Genomic DNA, 14,776 nt, shown 5'->3' on the forward strand with positions numbered 1-14,776 from the left:
TTACCACTTAACTAAGTGGCACCTTCCATTAGAATAGATATACGATAGTTAAAAACAATATTTAAATGTAAAAAATGATGTGCACCACATAAGAAATTTGGTTAGGACACATTAAAAAAAAAAAAAAAAAAAAGTACCTCTTCTGATGATATGCTGGCATCTTCAAGACTTCTTTCAATACATGATACTAAACCAAGTCCGTCAGCTCTGGGGTTACTGATATGATAAGCATCACAATTAATTGAACCTCCTAAGTACTCAGCAATAATGTGAGCACCACGATTCATCGCATGCTCTAAGCTCTCCAATACCTATGAAAAGAATTGTTGAATCTTTATATAGAACAAAATAGAAGACTTTCATTATGTAACAACATCCATATAAAAGAAATATTTTAATTTTTCCTTAAAATAAAGATTAGACAATAATTAAAATGAAATGAATGATAGCTTGTACTTACAATTAAAATTGCAATCGCTTCCAGGCTTATGAAATCATAAATGTCATTGTTGGACTTGGGAGTCAATGGATTGTATTAAATTTGGTACAAATATGTACAACCCAAGATATTAAATTTCGATTGCGATGTCTATTTTGGTTAGTTTGTTAATGAAATTTTTTGTAGAAATATTTTGATCAATATGAAAATAAATATAATTTTCATGAAAATATTGAAACAATAGAAATGATAGACATGCTTCTGAGCCTAAGAAATACAATAAATAATCGTATGAAGTGTGAAAGTAAAATTTAACAACTTCTAGTAATCGTACAAGAAAATATTTGAGTCCCAGAAGTGAAGAGAAAAATAGTATTCTATATAAAAATGAAAATAATAAGCCATATTAGCTACTTATACCTTTATATGTAAAACTCTTAAATTAGGGCAGCATTTCATAGACAACTAGACAACATTGTGTCCTATATGGAAAAATAATTTTGGAATGACTCAAAAAAAAAAACAAAAAACATGTCATCAACATTTTGTCAAAGAAAAAACTTGACCAATTTATTTGGTTATTAATATTTCTGTGAAAAATAAAAAAATAAAATTTTTTATTTATTAAAAGCTATTAATAAATTTAATATAATTTTATTTGATAATTTTTTAGTTGAATTAATTAGATGAACATTAAAGTAGAGTTTTAAAATTATGTTTTAATTATTTATATATTTTAATAAATCTAGCATACATAGATAAAATCAATTTGATGGTGATTATGACCATACTCATCTCTATCATCATCATTGTTGTAGTCAAAGATTACTAATTTTGGGAAAAGAAAACAATGATTTTTTTTTTCATTTATATATTTTCTTTTCATTGTTCTGTAAGAGATGACCACAATTAAGGGTTTGTCATTAATTTTAAAACATAGGAGTACCTAAAATATTCTCAAATAAACACATTACTTTAAAGGGGCAATGACCGCAAAAACTTATTTTTTGAAAATATGTATTAAAAAGCCCCTTCTAAAAAATATGGACTCTTTAGTATCAAATTTATCAAACATTAGTCTAGAAAGGATTTTTGAAGTGAAAATACCATAATTACCCTTTCAATGATTTTTAAAATTTAAAGAAACATGTTTATTTGAAAATATTTGAGTTATTCTTATATTTTATAATTAATGACATGCCCATTGACTATAGTCATCTCTTATAGATCAATTAAGAAAAACTTATTTCTCTTACCAAAATTAGTAATCTTTAAATCACATAGATGATGATGATGATGATGACGATGGCTACAATAATGATGATGATGGAGATGAGTATGAACATCATCAAATTGATTTGGTCTAGGTATATTAGATTTATTAAAATGTATAAATAATTTTAAAACTCGACTTGAATGTTCATCGAATTGATTCAACTCAAACATTAGCAATTTGACACAAATGATTCAAATAAAACTATATTGAGTTTATGAATAGTTTTAATAAGTAAAATATTTATTTTCTATTTTTCATAGACACATTAATAACTGAATAAATTGGTCAAGTTTTTTATTTGACACTCTGTACTTTTAGATCAAACACTTTGTAAAATTGTTAAAAGAGTATTTTATGTATATTTCTTAAAAAAATCTTCAAAAAATCCTTAATAGACTAATATTTTATTAAGTGGGACTTAAATGGTTTGTATTCTTTAGTAAGGGATCATTCGGTACATTCTCAATAAAGAGTCCTTCGAAGTCATTCTCCCTACTTTAAACCTCAACAATCATTGAAAGAGTGATTATATGGTATTTTCTCTTCAAAAATCCTTTTTAGACTAATATTTGATAAAAAGAGTATTAAAGAGTTCATATTTTTTTTAGAAAGGACTTTTTGATACATATTTTCAAAAATAGGTTTTTACAGTCGTTGTTCCTAATATTTATACCTTTCAAATGTAAATTTTTTATCTTATTGAACCTTCAAATCTAAAGAACAAGATGGGGATTTTAGGGAGCTTGATGATGGGTTTTGGGAAGAATCTTATTATCAAAAACATCATTTGTATAATCCACAAAAAATTTCAAAGTTCTATGAATTAATAAAAAAAGTAAGGTACAAATCATAAATTCCATCCTCCTTGTATAAAGAAAATTGGTTGATTTACCAAAACAAGTTGTGAAAATTGAAAAATTCCCAAAACAATAGACTATTCAAATTAATTTAAAAAAAACGGTAAATTACCAATTCAAAATATTCAAATATTTTACATAAGTGCGAAAGTTTTTAATGTTTTATAATCCACTAATTTTTTTTTTTCCTCTTATTTATAAATGGTTGAAAAAAATATGCTTTATAAAACAGTAAATCTTTCCCCACTTACGTAAATGTTTTAATTCTAAAAAGGGTAGTTTATAGTTTTTTAAATTAAATGAATGGTCTATCATTTTTGGAATTTTCATCCGATTTGGTATCTCCCCATAAAAGTATCCTCTTAACATACCAATATTCCGGAACCTTCACCCATAACAAAGCCATCTCGGTCTTTGTCCCATGGCCTTGATGCTATTTGTGGATCATCATTTCTCTGTGATAAAGCTTTACAAGCATTAAAACCCCCTAAGATAGCAGGAATAATTGCAGCTTCGGTTGCACCAGCAATCATCAAATCAGCCTCACCTCGACTTATATGATTTTCAGCAGCATAGAAACAACAATTGGAGGTAGCACATGCAGTTGAAATTGAATAGGTTGGTCCCATTAAACCAAGTTCAATTGCAAGAAACGCAGAGCACATGTTTGGTATAGTATTAGGAATAACAAATGGAGTTACTTTTCTAAACCCCTTCTCTGTTAGAATCTGAATGCCATTAGTAATCGTGCTAATACCACCCATGCTTGTTCCAACAATCACACCAGCTCGCCACTACAAAAAAAATTGTACAATTGGAACATAAGTTTAAAACGGCATTAAGCCGTTTTAATTAAAAAACGGTATTAAACCGTTTTACATTTAAAATCCGTTTTATTCTTATTTTATACGACCACTAATCGTCTCTTTTGTTTGGAACGAAAGTCTGTCTCTTTTACTTATAAAGAAAAAAAAAAAGACTTCTGGCTCTGTCTCTCTTACACTCTCCGCCGCTCCCGATCGAACTCCCGATCGAACTCTCTCTCTCTCTCTCTCTCTCAATCGCTCTCTCAGTTGTTCTCTCAATCTCTCTCTCGATCTCAGTCCCTCTCTCAATCGAGCTCTCGATCTCAATCTATCTCTCAATCGCTCTTTCAGTCTCTCCTTCGATCGATTTCTCGATCTCATCTCTCTCTCTCAGTCGCTCCCTCGATCGACATCTCGACGTCATCTCTCTCGCTCAGTCGCTCACTCGATCGAACTCTCAATTGCTCTCTCAGTCGCTTCCTCGATCGATCTCATCTCTCTTGCTTAGTGGCTTCCTCGATCGACCTCTCGGGCTAGGTACTCTCTCTAATCCCTATTTTCTTTATGTAAATTGTATTAGGGATTTGGATTGAAGATTTAGGTTTTTAAATGTGATTAAACACAGTTTTGTTAGTTCGATTATCTCACAGTTCTGTTAGTTCAATTATCTCACAGTTCTGATTTATATTGGATTCAATCTTAGATCTCTTGACCTTATTTTAATGTTTCTAATTTTCTTTTAGTTGCTGGATGTGGTAAATTGAGCTTCTTTTGGGTTATTATTCTAGTTGAGGGTATCTTAGTCAAAAATACAACAAGGCTGGCTTAATCCCTAGAATCGATTGCAACTGAATCATGATTGTTGTTGTATCGTGTGTCTTTTTTTTGTTTTTGTTTTTTTTAAATATGGAGTTCAACATCTAGAAGGGCATACACATTCCTTGCTGATATCCGCCCACTATGTTTATTCTTTGTGATAATATAAGATTGGTAGCTATCGTGTCCATTCGATGGCATAAAGTTTGTTTTAATCTAAGTCATATAACTGATACCTATAAATTGGGTGCATCTTGACAGTGAATTCTATTATTGGTCAACTGTAAATTTCAAAATTAATTTGGTGTGCATCTTGAAGGCATTTGGGAGCATCAAATATAAAATGAGAGTAAAAATTATCCCCAATCAAGTGGAGTTTTTCTTCCATGTGGGCTTTTTTAGATTTTGTTAGTGATTCTTAGATCCGTATAGTTGATCTCTTTTTCTTGATGTATAACAGTTTTTTATCGACAAAGAGAGACGAGGGGATTATTTGGGAAAAACTGTACAGGTGTCATTCATAACTTTGAAATTTGACATGTTTTCTCCTCTGTTCTATTTTGCTGAATATCAGAATTTTGTGTTGCGTAATGAAAGAAGGGGTGGGGGGCTTGTCGTAAATTTATGATGTTTGAATGTGCCACCTCAGTGAGGTGGTAATGTCTCTATGGTGCAATACCACAGACCCAAGATCAAAACCCCTCTTTGGCGGGTATATTGAATTCTATCATGGGTGTTCGGGCTTCTTGTTATTTTTTTTTATTCTATCTTTTCTCATTAAGGAGGTATGATTCTAATGTTTGTACAATTTACCATCTGAGTTGTACACATCATTGGCAATGTGGAACCTATTGTGTGCTAATGCTATTTCAAAATTATAATGAAGATTACAAATGACTGAGGTTTGAAGTTTGAGCAAAAGGTGGTAATAGTAGTTTCAGTCATGTTAAAATGGCTTTGCTTATTTATTTTATTGTCCCCCAACACTTATCTTGACATTAGATATTGTATTGTTAGATTTATAGGGTTGATCTATCTATGGCAAGTAATATTTACACCCTTTTGTTGGTATTGTTTCTCTTTTCCGAGGTTCTTTGATTTTTCTGTAAGTTTGTGATTCAATTTCAGTTCTAATCAAGGGATCTTTGATTTTTGATTTTATTTATTTATTTTAAATATACTATTTTCTTGTAGCTTATTAATTATGCATGCTTTGGTGAATGGCTTTCGTTTTAATGCAACTTTTTTTTGAATTTTAAATCCAGCTTTATGATGTGCCTCTTAAGTCTTTTAATGCTCATGTGAAAATGGGTATTGCTCATTTACTATAAGTTGCTTTCTTTTTTCTGACAATTCATGCTTCAGAACTATGTAGCTGAGGAAGTTTTTTTTTTCTTCTTGTCTGATGTACCTATAGGGTGTATATGTTTTTTATGCTTGTATGACAGACTGTTTACAATTGAATGAAGACTGATTATATAGTAGAAAATAATGATCTCTCCCCGAAAACCATTTATTCCTCTTTCCACATCCCCCAACAAATGCGTAAGAGTAATTATGTCTTGCCAACATCTTTGAAACCCAAAAGTATGCTGCACCCATCTTCTAGTGATTGGAAATCCAACTGGATGCAATAGAGATGCCAGTTGTGTGTGTGACATTGAGTTTATTTGTCTCCCCCTTCATTGTTCAACAACTTGTTATGGTACTTCAGTCAGTGCCTTCCCCAACATATTATTTGGTTTTCAATTTGTATTAGGTCCCATTGGACATGGACCTCATCGATTCCACCATCCATTTTCACTAAAGATCTGGACATCGAAATAATGGGAATTTTTTTTCTCATAATTTTGGAGATTTTGGGTGGTCCATACTTTGGATAATCCAATGGCCAGGATTTAGACAAGCATTAAATCCCCACTTTGTAGAGCTGCTCTTTTCCATTATTGAACTTGAGCTTGGGCTTTAGCTCCACTCCCTTCCCAACTTGATTCATATCAATTTATTTGATTTCCACATTTCTAGACCAAAGATTGGTCGTGCTCTTTTTGCTCCATTCCCTGCTTATAGTTTAACATTTAACACAACACCATTTACAATATGTCAATCATCTGTCAAACCTGCAGGTTGCACCCAGAACTTTTATTCCAGCTTTATTTGGACATGCTTCTGAGGATATATTCATTCAACCGCACCACTCTGATCTCATCTTCAAGTCTTATGCAGTATTATATTATTCATTTCAAATGATGCATTGCGTACATTGGTTAACATTTGCCAATAAATACTCTATACAGCAGTGCATTGCATTTGACTCTTGGCTAAATACATATTAAGAGTACATAGTGTGTAATTAATTCGTATAGGTTTTATTGGATTTATGTGAAAAACGTGACAGTTCATTTCTGATCTTTCAATTTGTGAAGGGAGATAAAAATATTATTAAATTTGATGGTGATCACAACTCCTCAAGGCCACAATTTTATTATGATTCAGTCTCCATTTTCTTCTACAATGTCCTTCACCCGCCCAATTTTCTTCTTCACTTTCGAGTAAGCTTGAGAAATATTATGATTTGGGGAACCTGAAGGTTGGTGCTGGTATGGATGAGGTAATTTCCATCAAATCATTTAGGGTCTTTGAAAATCTAAGTACTGATGATGCGTCTTTATGAAGTGATTTGGTGCTGGTATGGATGAGGTAATTTCCATCAAATCATTTAGGGTCTTTGAAAATCTAAGTACTGATGATGCATCTTTATGAAGTGATTCACTTTCTATTAAAGTGAATTTTTTTTCGGATTCTTAAAATCTAAAGAGGAACAGTACTAAACGTAATGCGATAGTAGCATGTTTTATGATATAATTTCTGTCATGATATCTTAACCATTTGAACTAATATACAGTTACTGTCCGTTGTATTAGTCCGTTGTCCCATTACTATTCAATAGCAAATATATTTTCCAAAACAAATAACTTGATATTCCATTTTAGTTATACACACGTACAACTTCCAGAGTTTTAAGTGCTTGGTCACATCTCATTTTAGTTTCAGGATACATGTCCAAGTTGACGATGCTTAGACATTGTCTAGTGTTAGTAAGCATCTGATCTGACCAAAAACATTATGTTTTTAATGAGTAAAATTGTGGGTATAATTGTAGCAACATTAACTACTAGGATTCTAGTCAATTTTGTAATAGAAAGGTTTTCACTGTTAGAAATGTTTTTTAAATATAAATTTGTTAGGTGCCAGAACAGAGCTTTCCCACCTTCTTATTTGGGCTTACCATTGGGGGTGGCTTATGTTGGCAAGATGATCTGAGCATCAATATTGCAGCTCTAATTACACTGTTTTAATTATCATCCTGATTATGCTGTTGAACCACGCTCTTTCTATTTGCAGGGATTTTACAATCCCAAATCTGCCTTCTGAATAGAAAGGCAAATCCACACAAGTATGTATGTTCCCTTGTTTCATTGTATTTCCCAAGTTTTCTATGTAGTTCTCATCATCAACCTTTTATTCTTTCTTTACAAGCTTTATGGATTATCATTTTAATGTTTGTTCCTCAGACTTTCTCTGCTAAAGTATCTGTGTCTCTTTCTGTTTGTTTTGTGCAACAGTCTGGTTATGGTGATGCTGGGGGTCTGTATGCACTTCAACCACAGGTTGGTGTTTCAGGCTACGTTCTGAACCTTTATACAAGTTTTCTTGTTCTAAGTCCTAACTGTGCTATTTGGTGGTTGCTTTGTTGAATAGTCCAGACGTCCTCACGTCTTATCTCCCTCACATGTGGTTTACATGTGGCGCATGTGCAGGGATTGGGTCCACCACTTGCATAGCCTACCTCCGTTATGTCCCAAGCCAGATATTTGTCCTATTTGATGGACCTAGTTATTCACTCTACCATCTATCGGGAACTTTAAAAAAATATGGTGAGACCCTTAAGTCCCAAGCCAGATATTTGACTCATCGATTGAAGTTTTCCCCCCTTTTTTTGTGCTTTATTTTTTGTGGAAACATGCACATTCATTGAACTTTGTTGTTTATTCTCTAGATGGGTAATGCTACAGCCATCGCAGCTGCATTTGGAGGAGGGTTGCCTCCTGGGATAAGTGGTACTAATGAAAGGTGCACTGTCCTGGTTTCTAATCTAAACCCTGATGTAAGCCATTTCTTCTTCCTTGGAAGCTTTTTCTGTTCCTGTCACCTCATAGCCAACCACTTCTCCTTTTACTTACATCTCAGAAAATCGATGAGGATAAACTCTTCAACCTGTTCTCCATTTATGGGAACATTTTAAACTTCTTCGTAACAAGCCAGATCATGCTCTTGTTCAGATGGGAGATGGGTTCCAGGCTGAATTAGCTGTGCATTTCTTGAAGGTTCGACTTCATTTGTCTTTCTTCTTGCTTTGTAGGGATATTTATTGTTGTTATTGCATGGATATAGTTGTCATGGAAGTTGTACCAATGTTTTCAAATAAGTGATTGTGCATAGGTTTCACTGAAATCAATTTTCTTAAATCAAATTTTGTTTTATGGCATCTGTGAGAACTTCCTTGGAAACACTGATTGGCCTTGTCTTTATCTTTATGTTTGCTGAACAACTAAACCAAACCATACAGAATTGATTTTTGATAATTAAGACTTGAACTTTAGTCCGAAACAAAATAGGGGTTGAATAATTGTCTATTCAAATAAATCTTTTATTCGTTTAAAAAACAAATATGTCTATGCTAGTACAATCACTTTTACCATCACTCTAACATGGCTTATCAATATTTATGATGTCCGTGCTCTAGAAAGTCTTCCCGCCAGTACTAGTGTTTGTCCAAAGCAAGGAACGTGCGAAGGAGCTTTACATGGAGTTGGTATTTGACGATATTAGAGTTGATGTTATTCATGCAGATCTTTCTGAGTCACAGGTAACCTTCTACCCCTTTTTTATCAAGCAAGATTCATCCATAATATACTGCTGTAGTTTTTTTATCAAAAAATATGACATTAAAACAAAAAATAGTTGTTTGAATTGGATATATCTGTTAAAAGTTATTATGTTACTTCATATAGCTGTTATCCACACTTTTTCTTGTGACTTCTATTGTGGAGCGTATGCATGTAAAGCCTATGACACTGTCATCTCATTTTCCAAATATTCAGCTTGACATGTATACTAGTACAGTGTTTCATTCTAGAACTTAACTTGTCAAATTGGTTATGAAGCTAAGTAAATCATATATTATAAAATCACTTGAATCCCCTGAAGCTCTTCTTTTAGAAGCTTGAGTTGTAGAGGCTCTACAAGTACTCAAATATGTAATTCAATGTACCGAAGCTCATTGGTGTCCTTCAAATAGTGGAGTGAATTTTCTCAGTTTTGAAGAAACCAAAACTAAAACAGAAGAGTTTACTTGCCTGTTTTTGGAGGTTTAACACTTTAACTACAACCATACTTCAATAACTTACTTAATATGATGTTTTTCTTATTATTTTTATTAGCTAAGCCACTTATTGGTTCCATCTTCACGATAATAGCAGATAAAGGATTCGTTGAAAGTGTGGGGTCTTTAGAAGAACGTCCATACCGTCAATAGTGCATAAAGGAGTTATCTAGTGGCTTGGCCTGACTATTTTTTAATTTCTATGAACATGATTTTTTATTCTCTTTCCAAGCTACTGCAGATTCGGTATGAAGTAGCAACTACCTTGTCCTTTTATTCATGAAATTTGAGTAGTCCTTTAGTTTCTTGAGATTTTGTTTCATATTTTAGTGTGATTTTGGTAATAATGGAGATTTCTAACATGCAAGCTAATTTTATAGTGGAAAACATTTGTCATTGAATGGTCTTGTTAGTTATACTTACCTATCTTGATAAATGGCATTGGCTTCATAGTTACTGCAATTTCATGGTGTTTTAGGTTTTCTTCTGACATTGTTATCGTGCTTTCTTTTCTTAAGGTTTCCAAACCTAGACGTTTCCTAATGAGTAGATCTGGTTATGGGCGTAAAGGACAAGCAATTCTATTGCTAACCAATGGTGAAGTACTTGGGAATGGTAGCCCTGGTGGCAGTGGATCTCTAAATGAAAGACAATTGTGGTTTGTTTGCAGTATTATGCGACATTTTGTAATTTCGATGGTGAAGTATTTACTAATTTTGAAAATTATGACTAATTGTAACTCTTTTTATCTATAAATGAATGTAATAGAGAACCTCAATGTTCTCTATTTGTGTTTATTTTGACTACGGTTAATAGGCACGTAGAAAAAAAAATTTAAAAATTAAATTTTTGAAAAAAGTTAAGATATCGATTTATAACCGATGTCTAAAGTTTGAAACTTAAAACATCAGTCTTATAGACATCGGATTTAAATCGAAGTCTCTGGTGTTATTTTTTGTGTTGTAGTTTCAGATTTGGAACGGGTTTTAACCGTTCCGAAGTGGGAGATCTGGAACGGTTTTTAACCGTTCCAAATGTTGAAATCTAGAACGGCTTTCAACCGTTTAAACTCATTAACGACGCCTCGATTAGAGACTGTTGATAAACCGTTTCATACTGGATTAGGAACGGTTATAAGCCGTTCCTAATTTCCATATTTGTTGTAGTGCGCTTTTTGTCAATCTACAAATAACACACCAAAATGCAATGAGAATAAGACATCTAAAAGTCCACATATAAGGAATCAATGAAGCATGACCAACATGGTCATGATTAAATCAAGGACCAATCTAGGGAAGAAGGTAACCAAAAGGGAAGATTATTATTATTTTTTTTGTTGAAATTCTCATTTCAGTGCACTATTTATTTTGATTCTGAATAGCGAAAATTACAATTTTTTGAATTAAAATATTTCACTTAAAGCAAGGAAAAAGTTTCCTATTCCCACTTTAATTTTAGCTAATGGTTTAGAAAATTCCAATTTACAAAAGAGTAAATATTTCTTCTGTTTTAAGTGAAATGTTCCAACCTCAATTAAAATATTTCACTTGAAAAAGAAGAATTTTCTTACCTATTTTATAGAGTAGAATTTTTTTACCATTTTAATTTTAATAAATTGTGAAAAAATGACCCTTCTATAAATCGTGTAAAAAACTTAATCCCGAACCCAACACATTTATTAAATAGGTAACATTTACATATATATATATATATATATATATAGGAAATGTTCAGCAACAAACATTTTGACAAACATTTTGGCGAAACATTTTTCAAAATATGGGTTAGAGGTTTTGGAATGGGCTGATTTTTGGTGAGGATGATCTCTACGGTGAGGAGATCATCATCACCAAAAATCAGCCCATTCCATAACTTCTAACCCATCAAAAATGGTTTACAAAAAATGGACGGTCCATGATTTTTCAACTTGTAAACATGGGGCTAGAAGTTTTGGAATGGGCTGGTTTTTGGTTAGGATGATCTCCTCCCCGTAGAGATCATCCTCACCAAAAATCAACCCATTCCAAAACCTCTAACCCATGTTTTGAAAAATGTTTTGCCAAAATGTTTGTTGCTGAAAGGGACCCTATATATATATATGGAGCGGTTTAGCAGCCCTAAAGTTTGCCAAACATTGTGCCAAACATTTTTCAAAACATGGGTTAGAAGCTTTGGAATGATATATATAAATTGTATCCAAAGCCTAGTACAAAACTACAAATCTCCACCTATGAAAAAATAATAGTAATAAAAAAACATTTTTCTACAAAAAAAAATTAGATGACCAAAGTTCTTAGAATTTTGTCCTCTACATCGCCCTAGCATCAGATCATGTTTTTTATGCCCCAAGGTTTTATCCAACAAATTTTATAAATTGGGTTTAGAAATTTCAAAATGGGCTGATTTTTTATGAGGATGATCACTATGGTGAGAAGATTATCCTCACAAAAAATCAGCTCATTTCGAAACTTCAAGCCCTAGTTGACATGTTGAAGAATTATGGATCATTAATTTTTTGTAAATCACTTTTGACAGTGTTAGAATTTATAGATTGGGTTGATTTTTTGTAAGGATAATCTCCTCACCATAGAGATCATCTTCACCAAAAATCAGCCTTTTTCGAAACTTCTAACTTTAGTTTACAAAACACATTGGATAAAATGATGATCACGATCTTGCCCTTATATAAACATATCACAACCCATAGCAATTAGAATTTTAATTAGTATGTCAAATAGAAAATTTCAAATATACCCTAATTAGATTTTAGGCAACCCTTTAGTCAAAATTAAAATAGAAAAATATTTTTTTGACTAAGTAAGATTTGAAATCTTACTAAAGGTTTTTGGGCCCGCGTGGATTACCGCATTGGCAATCCAACACAACAGCCTACTAGATTGCAAGGAAAAATTTAGATTCAAAAAAATTAAATTAAAAAATCAATTTTTTGCTTTTCGTCGAAGTTCTTAGAATTTCATCCTCTACAAGTCTGTCTCACCCGATCATGCTTTTTAGATGCCAACATGTGAGCCTAGGATCAAGCGTTAGTAAGATTTGATAACTTACTAAGTCAGGCTTTACAACTAATTCATTAAAAATGCCGTAAGTCTGTAGGGCTATCTGGGAGGTTTATCCACATTTATAAAATAAACAATTGTAATTATTGCGTACGCCAAAACGTCCTAATGAACATGCAGTGACATCTTTCCATGTTTGTAAACGTGAATTATATATCAATTTATAATATTCTTAAATTCAAAAAAAGTTACAAGTGAATTTGTTTGCACTATGCCTTAGCTAATATGACTCGCCAGGTGGTATACTCAAATGACTCCATGACATGGACAAGATACTCAGATAAGATACTAAATTCTTCAAGAACATTTGAATTTGGTTTCAAAACTCGGTATTTCATGTCTGTCGTCCCTATGGATAGCCGCTTGACTTGGTCGAGTCATCATAAGCTATTTAACTCGGTTTACAATTACTTATTAATATTCAAAAATAATTATAATTTTTTAATAAAATCAGGTGGATTAGAAGATGCTCAAACATAAGATCATACCTTTATTTAGGTAACATATGTATAGTTAAATTATAAAAAAAAAATGAACTATTTTAAGCAAAATCGCACTTGAATTGGCAGAGTTTTACGGACTCGGCCGAGAATTTCAAAATATTGCGTGTGTTGTCGAAGAAGACAACGTGCGAGAGAATTCACATCAAATATCTCATTCATTCTTGAGCGATACTGAGATGACTCAGGGAAGTTATCATCTTGACGTCGGATGAGATTTGAAATCATGAATTACTAGAGTATGTCCATACAGCACACTCATGATCATGTGTTCTCGATAAAATATACACTATGTGAAAACTGAAAAATTCTACATGAAAAATCGACGGGCCAAGACCCATGAATTTTAGAAACTACAATTCAACGGCCTTGGACCATCATAATTGTGATGTTCCCTAGATTTGACGGCCTAAAGGCGTTGAATTTCTCTCACCCTTTATTAATTTGACGGTTTGGACCCGTTGGAAGAAAAAATTCGACAATGAAAAATTTGACGTCATGGTCTATTAATTTTACAAAATTTGACAGTCTTAAGCCGTCAAATATGAGTTTTTTTCACATTGTGATATCTACCGCAAAAGCACACATTTGATCTACAATTCATCCATTGTATCTACAATTCATCCAATTAGGAGAAACAATGACCTTAGAGAGATTATCACCGCCAAGGCTGGCATCTTCGATAGCCTTCTTGCCAGCAACAAGGCAATAGCGGAGGGTATTGTCGAGGCGATGATCATACTTGTTAGAAACGTAACCTTCAGATGAGAATCTCCTAATCTGGGCAGCGAAGCGGGTGGGAAATTTCGAAGCATCAAAGCCATCAATGAGAGTGATACCGCTTTCATCCGAGAGTAGACGATCATAATAGACATTAACATCGTTTCCGAAAACCGAAACCAAACCCATACCAGTAATAACCACTCTCTTCTTCGGATTCTTCTCTCTCTTCGGAGCTGAAGCCGATATCACTAGAGGATATGATGCTTAGAATATTGTCTCTGGAGAGGCTCCAACGGAGAGACACGAAGCGTTAGTGATTGGAACATCATCTGCATGTTTAACAATGCCTCGATAGCTACAACTATAGAGCTACTTTGTTACTGCAAATCTTATTTTATAGTCACTTTGATCCACCACCTTGTCAGCAAATTTGTACACTTCACAGTAGTACCTAGACATGTGGCACAAATGACGTAGGTAATAAGAGAGAATTTCTCTCTCCTACCCTAAGTGGAAAAAAACGAAAAACAATTCTTGATCTGGGCAACTTGTAGAATGGGTTATCGCGGATGAAATTCTATGAATTTAAAAAAAAAAAAGTTATTTTTACCATTGAATTTTAATTTTATATGAGTGTTCAATAGCCATCCATTTTCAAGGATCAAGTTCAAAAAACTTTTTTTTTTTTTTTTTTTCAAATTTTCATTTTTTTTTTTAATATAAATTTTTTCAAAATGAATCGGAGCAGATTATATGCAAAATGCTCCTGACTGGTCTTATCTGGTAAAGGGGGTTTGAGTCGATAAAATCCTACAATACCATTTGACGGTTTCGGA

General features: G+C 32.8%; 1 protein-coding gene and 1 pseudogene across 38 annotated transcripts; one reads left to right on the top strand and one right to left on the bottom strand.

The window, feature by feature from the left end:
- Positions 1 to 7: 7 nt before the first annotated feature.
- Positions 8 to 14,485, bottom strand: LOC147387905 (3-oxoacyl-[acyl-carrier-protein] synthase I, chloroplastic-like; annotated as a pseudogene).
- Positions 3,388 to 10,435, top strand: LOC147387906 (uncharacterized). Of its 38 annotated transcripts, none has more exons than XM_086420716.1 (9): positions 3,388 to 3,915; positions 4,456 to 4,564; positions 4,655 to 4,705; positions 7,600 to 7,651; positions 7,821 to 7,865; positions 8,016 to 8,132; positions 8,255 to 8,582; positions 9,002 to 9,124; positions 10,159 to 10,435. In XM_086420716.1, exons 7-9 carry the CDS (start codon positions 8,538 to 8,540, stop codon positions 10,393 to 10,395), a joined length of 405 nt encoding a protein of 134 aa, XP_086276842.1. In that variant the 5' UTR covers positions 3,388 to 3,915; positions 4,456 to 4,564; positions 4,655 to 4,705; positions 7,600 to 7,651; positions 7,821 to 7,865; positions 8,016 to 8,132; positions 8,255 to 8,537; the 3' UTR covers positions 10,396 to 10,435. The 38 variants fall into 38 exon arrangements, with proteins under 38 accessions (XP_086276842.1, XP_086276830.1, XP_086276852.1 ...); XM_086420704.1 differs by lacking the exons at positions 4,456 to 4,564; positions 4,655 to 4,705 and adding an exon at positions 6,321 to 6,805 and having other exon boundaries at positions 6,895 to 7,651; positions 8,255 to 8,328; positions 8,446 to 8,582; XM_086420696.1 differs by lacking the exons at positions 4,456 to 4,564; positions 4,655 to 4,705 and adding an exon at positions 6,321 to 6,805 and having other exon boundaries at positions 3,389 to 3,915; positions 6,895 to 7,651; positions 8,255 to 8,362; positions 8,446 to 8,582; positions 10,159 to 10,434.
- Positions 14,486 to 14,776: the final 291 nt, after the last annotated feature.

The sequence above is a fragment of the Akebia trifoliata genome, chromosome 13 (genome assembly GCF_017979445.1).
Source record: "Akebia trifoliata isolate Shusen 1 chromosome 13, ASM1797944v1, whole genome shotgun sequence".
Classification (NCBI taxonomy): domain Eukaryota; kingdom Viridiplantae; phylum Streptophyta; class Magnoliopsida; order Ranunculales; family Lardizabalaceae; genus Akebia; species Akebia trifoliata.

Coding starts and splice junctions, on each gene's coding strand:
- LOC147387906 (XM_086420716.1), top strand. CDS start 8,538: ATGGGAGATGGGTTCCAGGCTGAATTAGCTGTGCATTTCTTGAAG. Junction 8,583..9,001: donor TAGCTGTGCATTTCTTGAAG/GTTCGACTTCAT, acceptor TCCGTGCTCTAG/AAAGTCTTCCCGCCAGTACT. Junction 9,125..10,158: donor CAGATCTTTCTGAGTCACAG/GTAACCTTCTAC, acceptor TCTTTTCTTAAG/GTTTCCAAACCTAGACGTTT.